The 15,572-nt window shown below is 38.4% G+C and overlaps 1 protein-coding gene across 3 annotated transcripts in view; it reads right to left on the bottom strand.

The window, feature by feature from the left end:
* Positions 1-575: 575 nt before the first annotated feature.
* The window catches only part of LOC125454163 (eIF5-mimic protein 2), a 29,441-nt gene continuing 14,444 nt past the window's right edge, over positions 576-15,572 (bottom strand). For 2 of the 3 annotated variants that reach the window (XM_048534645.2, XM_048534647.2), the window contains 8 exons: positions 15,021-15,086; positions 14,667-14,802; positions 14,218-14,327; positions 12,832-13,002; positions 10,477-10,623; positions 8,869-9,007; positions 3,241-3,363; positions 576-1,788 (listed from right to left, as the gene is read on the bottom strand). In XM_048534645.2, coding sequence (XP_048390602.1) covers positions 1,760-1,788; positions 3,241-3,363; positions 8,869-9,007; positions 10,477-10,623; positions 12,832-13,002; positions 14,218-14,327; positions 14,667-14,802; positions 15,021-15,086 — 921 coding nt within the window. In that variant the 3' untranslated portion in view covers positions 576-1,759. Of the gene's footprint in view, positions 1,789-1,809; positions 2,353-3,240; positions 3,364-8,868; positions 9,008-10,476; positions 10,624-12,831; positions 13,003-14,217; positions 14,328-14,666; positions 14,803-15,020; positions 15,087-15,572 lie in introns of those variants that run through there. The other variant, XM_048534646.2, reaches the window with a different exon arrangement.

Here is a 15,572-nt window from a genome sequence, read left to right as displayed (position 1 = left end):
TTACACAGATCAACAAGAATCCTAAAAGCTTCAGAATACATTGTTCTCAGATTGAAAATTTGGGTCTGGGGAAGGGAAACAGTTTTTGCTAAACTTTCAAAAAGAACCAAAATTTGGAAAAGTGATCGCCAGCAGTACATATGCTGTTCTTTGATATGCATAAATCTTGAGATTTCAGTACTAACATGATATTGAAAACATCCTGTATTAAAGCCTTTACACATTTAAAGCCAATTTAGTTCCAATGTTAATTCTTAACTAGTGCTGCATTCAGTGGAAAATATTTCATTTGTACCATTGTGAAACTCTACAGTTTCAATTGATACAAACAGCTTTAAGTTTATAAGATAATAAAATGTGAGGCTGGATGAACACAGCAGGCCAAGCAGCATCTCAGGAGCACAAAAGCTGACGTTTCGGGCCTAGACCCTTCATCAGAAAAATAGCCTTAAAATAAGGCATTTGTGGCTGTTTCATTGAACAGGAAAAAAAGACTGCTCTACACCCAGGAACCTTCCATACATACATTACAAAGCAATATGCATTAAATTCAAGAAGCCAGTGTTCTAGGCAGGTTGATTGATTAAAAAGTAGTTTAATTTTTGGTACATATATAACCAAAGTTAACAATTCTTTTAATGGGAAGGATTCTCCATCATTTAACACAATAACCGTGTAAAGAAAGGGTTTTCCAACCATGATTTCAGAAAACATCTTGCATCTCCCCCACTGGGTTCATTTAAGTTGCAATGACCACCAAAAGAAATGCACTTAAAGTGACAGAGCTGAATTGTTCTGAACCATCCTTCCTGTTTTGTCTATTACAAAAATGAGCCTCAAAAACTAATTGTATTCACAAGTTTCTCAAACCACAGGTCAAAAATTCATTGATCTAACAACCTGCAGTCAGTGTACATTTGAGGACTGATTGTGCTCCTTGGAGTAACAGGTTTGCAAAGAATACATAACAACAAAAGAACCAATGTGATTTAAACCACTCAGCATACTGGCAAAAGGGATTGTAGGACCACACAAACTAAGATGCACTTGAAATTCTCCATTCACAATGCAAGAAACCATTAAGACAACACCACTGTTTTAGTTGGGACTGAACAAGTACTCAATTTTGATTTGGACAGAACAACTGTGTAGTCAAAGGAAAGGGGACTGTAATAAAATAGTCTTATTTTCTGGACTTCATCCTCCTGTAAATTCTTGGTAACTTTCTGAACAAGTTGTATTAAGGTGTAATATAACCCAGGGTGGTATAATACGTCCTTAATTTAAGAAACTTACCCATTACAAGGCCCACAAGATACTGTCATTTAGCGGCAAGTGCTGAACCCTTTGAGGCTTAACTTAAGATAGTGTAAAATTTGTGCCCTTTGATATAACACCCAAGATTCATCAGGAAAGCACTGATTTACCGTTAAATCTGAAAATGAGAACCTCCCCAGAAAAATAAAGCTTCATCACTATGAACTTCAAAAAAAAAACCCAAAGTAACTGCAACTGACTTTTATAACCGATAATTTAAAAAGTCAGAAGATGTCTGCAATAACTTTATTATAGAAAACAGAATTAAAACAAACCAGTGTGATCACTGTAAAGCCCTTAATTTACATTTAGATATTACAGTAGAAAATACAGGAGGTAGAATGCCAAATCAAGACAATTTCTGAACTCCAAAATTCACTTCTACAACCCCTGTGGTTTATTAAAAATACAGAACATGATTTTAATTGACATTCGTCCAAATTCAGTCCTCTTCACTTTCAGACTCAGATTCTGTGGAGAGAAGATGGTGTTACCAGGTGGACACAATAAAATCAATGCAGAAATTTTTTTAAAAAGTATACTTTTGTGAATGATTTCAGGTTTCTTCTTGGAATATTCCAAGTAAATATACTGATGCCAGACTGACCACCGCTGAACAACCTACAACTGCATGTCTTATTCCACTTCCAAACAAATACTGTCATTATCAGCATAGTTCATCTATTAGTTTTGGACTTGCTTGTTCTGCTTGCTGTGAAGCATAACCAAATCTGATTGTTCAAATAATACAGACTGGCATAGGCTTGAATCATACACACTAGTATTCAAACTACATAGCTTATTTGCAGACATTGGCTGTGACTTTGAAATCTTCCTGTGTTAATCCTGTTCAATCTATTGCATAGATGTGTTCCTTTCATAATATAGCTGTGGCACAATATCTATACTTGTCACCAATATGTTTTGCTAATCCTTCAAATTTGATAAGTTCAAGTAATTTTTCCAGCTGTTCTTCAAAACATATCCAGATGAAATCAGCAAATGTATTCCGAACGGTGGGTTGCTATGTTGTCACTGCATTAGCAAAAGATGACAAAATAAGTCTCTGGCTTGGGCAGTATTTGTTTAAAGAAAGGCTGTAGCAGTAAAATTTCCTCCTCCCCCCTCTTTTTGTAATTGTACCATGAATTTTGTTATTCCAATTTAGGTGGCAGAAAAGGCCCTCAAAATTAGCAGATTGTTTGAAACAGCACCCCCAACAAATAAGCACTCCATTTAAACATCAAGTACTGAAGCAAACCCTACAGTAGAAGTTTGTTGCTCAGATTAATATCATTTGAGCAAGATACAAAAAGCAAAAATCTTACTGGAAAGTAAATTACCAAATATTCCAGTCTGCTCTTTAAACACTCAGTTGTAAGGATTCAAATTGCAAGACAACTCTATCAGCATTACTCAAAGTTTGGTTTGACCTGCCATTTACAATTTTAAAAAAGGAACAAGCATGGACCAGTCAAACCTCTGAACTTGTTCTGCTAATTGAAAAGGTCATGGCTAGCAGTTAAAATTGTGCCATACACATTCAGCCTCCATTATTACACAAAGTTAGTGTTATAAGTGTTGCTACATTTGGGCCAGGAGGCACTTGCTGTGGAGCAAATGGGATCTGTTTCAAATCCCACTTGCTCCACAGATGCATAACTACAATACAAGCCTTCATAAAAATACTGTACAATAGATCACACTTTATAACTAAGCAATGTTTCTGTATCAATGCCACAGTGTGACAAAAGGTATTTTATACTATTCAGGGCTTTTAAATCTAGAGAAAGTTCAGTTTTAACTAGTACTGCCCTATTTATACCAAAAGATAATTAAGTTGCAGGGTCACGATTAAATATTGCCTGTTCTTAGCTATGCATTCCCGCACCACTGTGAATCCATTAACCAATTATATATTACCTTCTTCAGCATTCTTGAGCCACTCGACAAATTTCTTCATCTGCTCCAGGAAGATGCTCCTTCCTTTTGCCATGTTTGGCTCTCGGTACCATTTCAGGATGGCTTCTTCACTCAGAACGTCAGCTATATAAAAAAAGTGGATGGAGGGAACGACCCCCCACCCAAAAAAAAATCACCACATTAAAAGAATAAAAATAAAAAGAATCTTCCTGTCTTCAAGGATCAATTTCTAGATGACAAGAAAATTCTGCTTCAGTTCCATGTCCAGTGATACAACATGGGCAATCCCCAGAGTCCCATAAATTCCGAGGGACTTACCAGAATGGTTACCACATTATGATAATCACCATAAAAGTGATCTTGCCAAGCTGCATGCTCATATATTGAATACAAGTTTTGGATGGGATAGGAGATGAGACAGACTAAATTTATAATCCAGCAATAATTTCACATTTCAGTTATCTATTCTATCTGCTGTTGGAATTGTAAAGTGGCAACTGAAAACTCAGGATTAAGTGCAGTCTCCTCTCAGAATGTTACCTCAAAATTTGCTTCTGCAAGTATAACAGTATAACTGTAACTTGACAGGTTATGTTTCATTTGCTGCTAGATGTTCCACAAAAACTGGTTCCCCAGTAACCAAAAACCCTTCTATTGAGCAAAATTTATATTAGAAATAGAAATCAGAAAATGATCTATAATAGCAGATATTTTGCTCCTTGTAGAATAATTTGCACATTCATTCTGGTAATTTTAAAAAAGCCAAACAAACAAATCTTTGTGCAAGCACCTACGAAAACTATTCAACTTATTTCCCAGTTTTGGAAGTCCACCTCTTGATACTTAAGACCTGCACTGCATCTATCAGTGCTAAATTGCACCCACGATACAAGGCAGAAATCTCACTGCCTATAGTCACTTGGAAGTAAGCAATTACATCTTGTTATAAAAGATTCCCAATTATTGCTATAAATCTCAATTCCCAACATAAATATTTGGTTAATGTTTTATTCCATTCTCCTTGCCGACCAATGAGGTCCCAATTATGAGATCAAAGAATGATGTAACACTGAAGGCAACTACTTCTTTCCCAGTCGCTCAGCAGCACACCTGCTTCAAGATTGGGTACAGCATTCTGCCCATGTACAGTTCTACAGTCAGAGTCATACAGCACAGAAACAGACCCTTCGACCCAACATAATCCCAAACTAAGACAAAGACAAAAAGGTGTAGAGCTGGATGAACACAACAGGCCAAGCAGCAAAGCTGACATTTCAGGCCTAGACCTTGCTCGGCCTGCTGTGTTCATCCAGCTCTACACCTTGTTGTCTCAGATTCTCCAGCATCTGCAGTTCCTATTATCTCAGATACAATTTTAATCCGAAACTATACTAGTCCCACCTGCCTGCGCTTGCCCCATTTCCCTTCAAACATTTCTTTTTCAGGTACTTATGTAAATGTCTATTAAATGTTGTAACTGCTGTATCCTCAGCCACCATTTTCCTCTGGAAGTTCATTACACACCACTGTGTACAAAAAGTTTCTCATGTCACGTAAATCTTTCTTCTCTCACCTTAAAAATATGTCCCATAGTACTAAAATCCCCCACCACGGGGGGGGGGGGGGGGGGGGGGGGGGGGGGGAAGAGAGAGAGAGGGAGAGAAGAGAAGGACACCTAACATTTCCTTTATCTGTACACCCCTCATGATTTTAAAAACCTCTATAAAGAAAGATCAAAGATCAATCTCCAAAGCTCCATTAAAAAAGTCCCAGCCTATCCAATATTTGCCAGGAATGGAGTTCTTTCCTTGAACCATCTCCAGCATGACAGTAGTTTTCATATAATAGTGCAACCACAGCAGAACACTGTATTCCAGAATAGGCCACACCAATAAAAACCAAAAAGAACTGCAGGTGCTGCAATTCAGGAACAAAAAGTTGCTGGAAAAGCTCAGCAGGTCAGGCAGGATGTGTGAAGGAATAAAACAGAATTAACGTTTCGGGTCTGGTGACCCTTCCTCAGAACTGGAGGAAGGGGCACTGGACCCAAAACGTTAATTCTGTTTTTGACTTCACAGATCCTGCCAGGCCTGCTGAGCTTTTCCAGATAATTTGTTTTTATTTTAGACCTCACCAACATCCTGTATAGCATCAATATGACTTCCCAACTTCAATACTCAAAAGGAGTGAGCAATGAAGGCAAGCGTGCAAAACACCTTAACTGCCCTGTCTACATGTGATATAAACCTCAAAGGATTATGCACCCAAACCACTATGTCTGTGTGCTACAATTCCTTTAGAGATTTTGCTGATGCCTCCTATTGCTTATGGCATCTGGTAACCATATGAAATGTAATTTTGCAATGACTAGAAGAATAATTAAAGAGCAATATTGACTCTAGTGAGAAAGAGCAAGATCAGGAACTCTTAAGTAGGAACAACAGTTTTTGTAAAGTTATTTCACTCATAGGAATTGGGTGTTACCGAATGCCCACCATTTATTGCCCATCCTTAGTTGTCCTTGCAGTGGTGGTGAGCTGTCTTTTTGAACCACTGCAGTCCCTACCTTTTGGAAGAGAGTTTCAGGATTTCAACCAAGCAACAATGAAGGAACAGCAATATATTTCCAAGTTAGAATGCTGAACAGCTTGGAAGGGAACTTGCAGGTGGTGGTGCTCCCATGTATCTGCTGCCTTTTGCCTTCTAGATGGGAGTAGTCATGGGTTTGGAAGGCGCTGCCCGATGGTTTTCAGTGAAATTCTGTGGTGCATCTTCTAGATAAAACAAATGCTGCCGAGTGTTGGTGGGGAGGGGCCAGTCAAGTGGACTGCTCTGTCCTGGATGGTTTTTAAAACTGAGTTTTGTTGAAGCTGCATTCATCCAGGCAAATGGAGAGAATTCCATTGCATCCCGACTTGTGCCTTGTAGATGGTGAACAGGCTTTGGAGTCAGGCAGTGAGTTACTCAGCACAGTATTCCTAGCCTCTGACCTGCTCTTATAGCCGTTATTTATACAGCACGTCCAGATGGGTTTCTGGTCAATGGTAACCTCAATAATATTGGAAGTGGGAGATTCAGTGATGGTTAATATAATTGAATGCTGACAGACAGTATTGCTTATTGGAGATTGTCAATGCCTGGCATCTGTGTGGCACAAATATTACTTTACACTTGTCACCCCAAGCCTGGATTTTGCTGCATTTGAATATTCACTGCTTCAGTATCCGAGGAGTGCCAAATGACAAAACATTGTTTAATCATCAGCGAATATCCCATGTCTGACCTTATGAAGGAGAGACAGTTACTACAAAGCAACTGAAGATGGTTAGTCCAGTACCCCAAGAAGCTTCTGCACAGATGCCCTACAGCTGAGATGATTGTGGTGGCTGGAAGTCAATCATCTTCCTCTGTTCCACAAACAACCTGAACCCGCAAAACATTTTCTCCAGATCCCCAGTAATTTCAATATTTCTAGGGCTCCTTGATGCCACACTCAGTTGAATGCACTGTCCTTGACATCAACAATCACTTTCACCTCACTTGTGGAATTCAGCTTTTTTGAATATAGTTGAACCAAGGCTATAATGAGGTCAGGAGTGACTGGTCCTGGTAAAACCCATACGAGGCATCAATGAGCAGGTGACTGCTGAGCAGGTGCCATCACTTTAGTGATGGCTGAGAATAGACAGCTTGTGGGGGAGGGGAGTGGGGTGGACCGGGCAACTGGTCAGGTTGGATTTGTCTTGTTCGTGTACAGGACGTACTTGAACAAATTTCCACATTGTCAGGTAGATGTCAGCGTTGTGACTGTACTGGACTAGCTTGGTTAGGGGAATAACAAGTTCCGAAGCACAAATTATCAGTACTATTACTATAAATGTAGCCAAGGCATCTAACTTCATTTTCCTTCAACCGTTTCATTCGACACAATCAAGAATTGAATTAGCTGAAGTTTGGTATCTGTGATGCAGGGAAACTATTGGAGGAGACTAAGATTGATCACTCACTCTAATTCTGGCAGAAGATTGCTGCGAATACTTCAGCCTTATCTTTTGCACATTATGCTGGACTGTTCCATCATTGTGGATGGGGATATTTGTGGGACCTCCTTCTCAAGTGAGTTGTTGAATTGTCCACCACTATTCAGAACTGGATGAGGGAGGACCACAGAACTTAGATCTAATCTGCTGGCTTATGTTGCTTGGCACCCAAGTAATCCTGTTTGGTAGCTTCACCAGCATCGACACTTCCTTTGTAGGTACACCTTTGTGCACTCTCCAGCAAACCAGCATTGCTCCTCTGGCTTGATGGTAATAACTGAGGGTATCGTGTTGGAGGATAATTCTCCTGATGGCTGACAGTGCCTCATGAATGTTCAATACTGAGTTGCTAAATCCTTTACTGTCCTTTTAGCACTGTAACATCACCACACAACATAGAGGGTATTTTCAATGTGAAGGTGGGATTTTGTCTCTATGGATTATACAGTGGTCATCTCACTAATACAGTCACAGACAGGTGCATGTGTCACCAGAAAATTGGTAAGGCGGAGGTTGAATGTCTTTCCCTCTTGTTGGGTTTCTTTACCACCTGCTGAAAACTGTGTCCAGCAACTAAATCCTCGAGAACCCAAGCAGCTCTATCAATAGTGCTACTGCCACGCCACTGGTGATTAAAATTGAAAATTTCCCACAAGTACATTTTGCACCCTTGCCATGTTCAGTGATTCCTTCAAATATTATTCAACATGAAGGAGTACGGATTCATCAGCAGAGGGAGGACAGCATGTGGTAACCAGCAGGAACTTTCCTTATTAATGTTTAACCTGATGCCATGAGACTTCATGATCGAAAAGGTGCAAACTCTAGGGCAATTCCTTCTTGACTGTATACCACTGTGCCACAAGCTCTGCTGGATAAGGAATGATGACGATGGTGCCTGAACATGGTCTGTAAGGTATGATTCCATGAGTATGACAATGTTAGGCCATTGCTTGACTAGTCTGCGAGACTGCTCCCCATGTTTTGGCACTAGCCCTAGATATTAGCAAGGACGACTTTGTCAGGTCACAGCTATTTTCATGTCTAGTGCCCTGTCTAGTTTTATTTCTTTGTTGATATTTTGTAGCAATTGTTAGAACTGAATGACTTGCCAGGCCACTTCAGAGGGCAGCTGATGTGGTCTAGAGACAGGTAACCCAGATCAGGTAAAAATGGCAGATTTCCTTCCATGAAGAACATTACTGAACCAGATGTGTTTTTCCTGACAATTGACAATGGTTTCACAGTTTTCAGCTCGATTCTTGATCCAGCCATTTCTAATGAATGCAAATTCCACCATCCTGCGTGGAATTCCACAAAATATATGCTAAATTTCTGGATTAATAGTCTACTGATAAGACACCAGGTTATGTAAATGTCATTACTAGAAATGGCATAAAACTTAGTTTCTTGATACTTCTCCTCCCCTACCCGAACACTGGATGTAAACATAATCCTTCATATAGCAAACAGTAAATTTAATTTTCATTTGGTACATATTCATAAACAGTTAAAACAGACTTTCATGCCCATGTCTGTAAGATATTGCCAGTGCCCTTAATACAGGTCATTCAAGCCGAACACTTACCTTTATAGAAAAGCACCACAATTTTCTGAAAGGCCCTCATGAATTGAATGTTGTCATAACAGTATTCCTGAATCTTCAGCAGCAAAGTCAGCTCAGACTGACCTTGGGCAGTGAAGGCAGAAAGGAGAGGACTGTATTGCTGAAAAATCATCCCCACAAGAAAAGACATTAGATTCATGCTCGATAAGACATTGAGTTTCACATTGTAATCACACATAATATTTGCTCCGATTCGAGAAGGAAGTTATATTATAGCAAATTATGTTTTAATTGGCACCTTAAGTCTCTTGACAAACCAAAAATTGTATACCTCAAATTTACCGTATTATTGCCAACTCAGCAATGTCTGAATTGTCAACTGTGAAGGCTCTCTGCTGGTAAGTTTTATTTAAGGCAAAGTTGCATTAACTGATTTATGCTGTAAATAAGTATATAACAGTGATTTGTAAACCCGCAGCATTACATTTCTATTACTGTGTAATTTTACACCTGATCAAGAAGTTCGTAATCAATGCACTTATCAACCAGCACACGCCCAGTCCCGTAGGTGCCAGTTAATAAAACATTCACTGAGTATCAACAAAATGAATTCATGTTAAGTGTCAAAAAAGAAAAATAACAGAAGCATGCTTTATAAAAGCTAAATAAACATGTTTTTTTTGATTGATCAAAAGTTACGAAAACACTAAAAAGTTTAAAAGAGACGCAATGCAGACAAAGTAATTATCAGATACAATTTAACCATAACTTGTATAAAAATCATTGCAAAAAAGTGGAAACGTCCTAACAGCTTCTGTGAAACATTCAATTTAGGGATAGCATTATTTCAGGGAGCACTGAGGTAGTTATGCCCATCCTTTGGGCATTCTGAACTGAGGGATTTACAACATTTAGATACAAATCAAAGTGTTGCATGAATAAATAGATATCAAACATCTGACTCCAAGGCTGTCCCACAAAAGGTCACCCAAATAAGAGAGGACAAGATTCCTCAAGGAGCTCCATATTCCTTTTCATGTCAATTGCAGACTTTTTCACAATATCAGTTTGCAGAATAATAGTGACTAAAATGGAATTGTATGAAAAATGAGCAGCGTAAATTTTACTGACGTCATATTTTGCTCATATCTTCGTTGCTCGCATGGTAAGACAAAAATAATTTATTAAGTTCATACTAGGGAAACCTTCAACATTGTTATTTGCATACTGATACAAGCAGGATTTTGCATAATAAAATGAAGCTTTAGAAAACTGCCCATACATAGAAACAGCAACTACTTCAATACTTTGGATAATTACTTAGGACAGCCTCCTGCCTCCAAGCAGGAGTGAGTCAACCATTGAAAAAAAAACTCAATCCACTGACACAGTGCAGGCCTTCAGGGACCAGTCATCTCGTAACTTAATTTTTGATGTTTCTGTTGCCCTTTTTTGGTTTTTCTGCTACAGCACCCCACCAGGGGGTGTCTAACTTGATTTTAAAAGTTTATTTAAGACAAAAAAAATCCTTAACTGTGAAGTTATTGCACAAGTCATAAGATTAGACTTTTCAGAAGACACCTTAACAGCAACACAAACACTATCTTAAATCTAAAGTAAGAGAATTACCTTTAAGTGCTTAATGGCTTGTTCTGTTAGCAATTCTTCTTTCTTGTTCCACTCCACTGCGCCCATTACACAGTTCCAGACAATACTTATCATAGTCTGTTCAGAGATGCTATTTTTCTTCATCTCTTCTTTGGCATAACTGATGATCTGTCAAATTTACAGCAATTTACTTAATTATATTCTCACCATCTCTGTCTCAAATACAAGCTTAATTCAATCTGAACTCATTTACCTAGCTGAGATTTTATACAACTCAACCACAGTCACTGTTGTAGCTCCTTCAAGACAGCATAGATTGAAACCAAGACACAAAAGTTAGGAAACAATGCCACTTGTTCAGTACTTCAAAAAAAAACTTAGTTGTTTCCACAAGTTTGTAAGTTATCATTTTAAAAAAGGCCCACAATATACAAATTAAACACAAACTCAGTCTTGCAGATTTCCTTCCCATAGGCTACGAATGCTGGACTGCTGGACTGCAACGGCAAAACTCCCTCTCAGCCGAGCACCCAGAGTCTGTGATAATAAAATGTAATTCAATAAACTGAACAAGCCACATACAAATTCCACAGTGGCTCCAACTGGTTAATATCAACAATTTAAACACCAATGCAGAAACAGTACTGAGAGAGACAAGGCAAAGCTAAAAAAAATCTGTATGAGTACTTTCATTTAGGAAACTAACATGTCTAAGCAAAAGATAGGAGCCCAGGAATCAGTGTCACAGAAATCATTTTCAACATTGAGTGTGTTTTCTGCCCTCCCACCCCACCCACACAAAAAAGGAGGCAACTAAAATAACCGAAGTCACTGCTAGAGATCAGCTTCAAAATTCAGAATGTGTGGTTACTAAGTGGTGTTCTGAAGCCAAAACTAAATAAAGAATTTACAAGTAGGTTTAAAAAATAGAAAATGAGTTTATATGGAACTCAATTTAAAAAAATTATGCTGATACAGCCGAAATATCATGCAGAATGAGCACAGCTTTAGAATTCAGCATTTTTGAGCCTATTGATAACTAGACACATGTTGCAGATCAACAAACTAGTCAAAATAATAAAAAAAAATCAATTGTGGTTTTTGCTGTTAAAGAAAGTGTTATGTATCTATTTTGCAGACAGAAACAAACATGCAGTGAAATATGTTGGAAATAAACCATATCTTACAATTTGTACATTTTCAATCCTAAACATACTGGCAGGTGTACATATTTTGTAGATTCATACGTTGCAGAAGAGTCCCTTCGACCATCGAGTCTGCATCAAAATTACTCAATCTACACTGGTCCCACTATCTAGCACTTAGCCCGCTGTTGAGGCATCCTGCCACAACTACCACTTCAGGCAGTGCACTTGACATTCCTACCACTTTCTGGGTGAAAATTCTTTTCCTTAATTTGATAGTAAACTATCTGGGCTTCACTGTGACCTTTTGTTATTGACCCACTCTCAACTGAGGGGAACATTTCCAAAGTTTAAACGCTAATAGATAATGACAAAATGAACATTTTAGGTACAAAGTTGACAACAAAACAATGTCACTCACAAATGAGTGAGCGTTATTATCACCCAGTTAGGTTCATGCAATTTTCAGGATCTTAGAATATTAAGAAGCAATTCTATAAAGATTGCAATTTAGCTCTACAAGGGAATTACAATTACGTAGCTGCCCAGTATGGAGCTGGAAGAACACAGCAGACCAGGCAGCATCAGAGAAGCAGGAAAGTTGACGTTTCAGGTCAGGACCCTTCTTTACGGATTTGTGAGGGGGTGGGGTGGTGTAGGGGCAGGTGGAGCATTTCCTGCAGTTGCAGGGAAAGGTGCCAGGTGTGGCAGGGTTACTGCAGAGTGGTGACCAGACAAAAAAAAAAGAGAGTCACGGAGAGTGGTTCCTACAAAAGGCAGGTAAGGGTGGAGAGTGAAGGAGTGAAATACCTCTTCAGTTGTGGGGTCCATATTGAATTGTCACCAACTCTAGCATTTGCAGTTCTTTCTGTGCAGCTGCCCTATTTGCAGGGTGTATACTGCATAGAATACTGTTGCCCACTGAGAAAAGTAGAATTTCCTCAGATGTCTAGGTCTGTTACTCACAGGCTAAATTCACTGGAGCTTTCCTCAAAAGAGGAAATATAGAGTGATGCAATTTTCAATAATGGATTTTTTTGTATTGCATATTACACCAGTATTTGTACGAACTTAAGTGTCATGGAGGTTTGGGCAAAATCTGTAAGCTTAAGCCACAAACACACAGTCAACCAATAGCAGCAATATCATTTAAGTTAACATGCTTTCAAATTTCAATGGCCGATTCTTCAACTAACCCTGAAGCAAGCAAAGGTTAACATCATTCAACTACCTCTTTGAGAGGATCACCACGGGCCATTTGGTCTTGGAGTTCCTTTTGCAGCTCCTTCCGTGCACCAAGAGATTGCTGGTTACGGACAAAGTCCGCAAGTTCCTTCAACCCTGCATCAGTAAAGTACTTAACGAAGTGATCATAACTCTGTTTATTAGCTGGGAACAGTTCCTGCAAAAGATTTAGAAGGCTTACCACATGATTTATTCTAAATATGTTGTGTAAGAACGTTTATAATAAAAGTTACATGCTGTGCATTTTGGGAATTTGGCTAGATTTAAGCCATAGGACAGTTACAACAGAGAAGGAAGCTATTTAAATCAATCATGATTGTGCTTGTTTACAAAGGGAAGTGATCCTTCTACTGGCTTCTTGTACCCCTCTATTCTTCCATTTCAGATAATCCAACTTTAATACTTTGACTGAACCTACCTCCCTCCACTGCATCCATTTCAGATCTTAATGACTCGCCTTGGAGAGAAGCTTTCCTAATTTCCCCATTGCTCTTTTGCCAATTCCTTTTAATATATCCCTTCTGGTTGTCAATCCTTCTGCCAATGAGAGTCCTTCCGTTCCATCTGCTCTGTCTAGACCCATAGTTTGACTACTTCCATCAAATCTCCCCTCAGGAGAAAAGTCTCAACTTCTCCAATATATCCACATAACCGAAGTCCCTCATCCCTGAAACCATTCCTGTGAATACAGATAAATTGTGCTTAATTTAAAATATAAACCGTGAGAACAACAAATCTTAAAAAGGATAAGGGTGAGGGAGAAAGCAAAATATCTCAAAAAGGCCAGGAATTGCAAAGAGAACCCTGAAAAAGGAAAGATGCATCTTAAAGCAACTGGTTGTATCTATTGTGGGTAACACCACCCATAACCTAAATTTTGAAGTCAGAGTGTAGAAACACCTTAAAGATGGTGCAAATTACTAATCAGACCTCTGAAGATAACAAAAGGAGAAACCAAGAATTCTATCCCTCAAGTTTGTACCAAAGTCAAACAATGACTATTAAATTGGGAATCCCTAGACTCATCTGTTTTAACAAAAAGCAGAAGTTTAGGGCAATAGGCATTGACTGAAGCAATGTAGACATCTATTAACTTAGAAAACAAAATTCAGAGAAATCTTCTCATCTGGGAACATGAAAACTAATGAGTCAGAATAAGATCAATGAAATAGCAAGTTGGAACATTTTTCAAAAATCTCAAGAGGTCTGGCCACAAGAAGAAAACCATTGGTTTATTCATCATTCCCAGTTGGATTATCTGATCAGTCGGGAGTGGCAAAGTCATGCAACCCAAGTTAAATGTGAAAATATCCACTATTCTGAAGGGTTAAGTATTTCTCCGTTTTAAATGACGCATTTTTTTTGTACCCACCAGTAATCTATTGTCCATGTTGACCTTTCGGAGACTCCCAGCCACTGCATTTATGTCCTTTTCAGATATCCAAGATTTAAAAAGTTTTACAGCAAATGCTGCTGAAACACCTGAAAAAAAAACCACAGAAAAGCTCAGAATGATCAAGTCTATTTAGGTGATGATGCAAGTACATGTGCAATGGAACCATTCTCAATACAAGCCATCCACACCACCGTTAGAGTCAACACATTATTGTTGATCAAGAGTCAGATGTAAACCAAACCAAGTAAGGATGGCAGGTTCCATCACAAAAGGATATTATCAGAAATGAACTGTTGCATGCCAAAAGAGGAAAATAAAGATAAATCACAATTGTCATGGGAATTATTGGGTCATAGATCCAAAGACCGCCTTATTTCAAAGATTTACTACATAAAGCACATGAAATCAACCAATCTTGACTTTACCTTCTTTGACCAAATTCTCATTGAAGAGGCTGCTCAAAATAGAGGATGATAAAGTTCCATTTCCTAACAAAATCCCAGTCAACATGGCTAGCTTGGTTCGTTCAGACTCTGTAAAACCCTTCAAGAACAGCAGCAGCTGAAACAAGTCAGTGGTTAAACGTTAATCTCTTCTAAGTACAAGTACGTTTGGAGAAAAGATATCAGCCTGTAGTTTAAACTTTCCTAAAAAGGACATCTGATCATGCAGAGTCAGTTTTTTTTAGGTTTTATTTGCAAGGTTGAGTAATTAAGTGCAAAACACCAATAGAATAATGATAATTATAAAGTCTCTTATACCCTTTCATAGATTCAAACCTTTTTTATTTCCTCTTCAAATCCTCTCTCCAGGTATTTGTAACGCCTGATCAGCTTATTAAACACCTGCAATGCAAAATTTCCAAGTCATTAAAGATATTTAAGCAAGTGACTGAAAGCTACAGCAAACTGATTACCAGGATAAAAGTAGGAGAAGAAATGATTAACAATTCATCCTTCAGTTGGTATCATTATACATGATTCTTGAACCACAATGAAGATTCAGCCATTTCGGAATATAAACAAATAGTTTCACACAGGATAAACAAGTTTACCTATTGAGGAGTGCAGCTAATCGAAGCAACATATTTCTGCAACTCAAAGAATTGTTGTAGGTTTCAGAACTCAAACTATTCATGTTCATATTACCTATGTAAAACACAGGTTAGCAATTTCAGAATGGATATCATGCAACAGACCCAAATCACCCAGTTTTTCACAGCTACAACCACTTAACCACTAAAATCAGCTGCCCACCGTTCAAAATAGATAACTAAGTGTTTTCTTGTTGTAAGCATTACAGACAATGAATAAGACTCTGACATTTGTGGA

Source organism: Stegostoma tigrinum, chromosome 7 (assembly GCF_030684315.1).
Source record: "Stegostoma tigrinum isolate sSteTig4 chromosome 7, sSteTig4.hap1, whole genome shotgun sequence".
Lineage (NCBI taxonomy): Eukaryota > Metazoa > Chordata > Chondrichthyes > Orectolobiformes > Stegostomatidae > Stegostoma > Stegostoma tigrinum.
The sequence above is the reverse complement of the archived record's forward strand: the minus strand, read 5'-3'. Positions and strand labels throughout refer to the sequence as shown.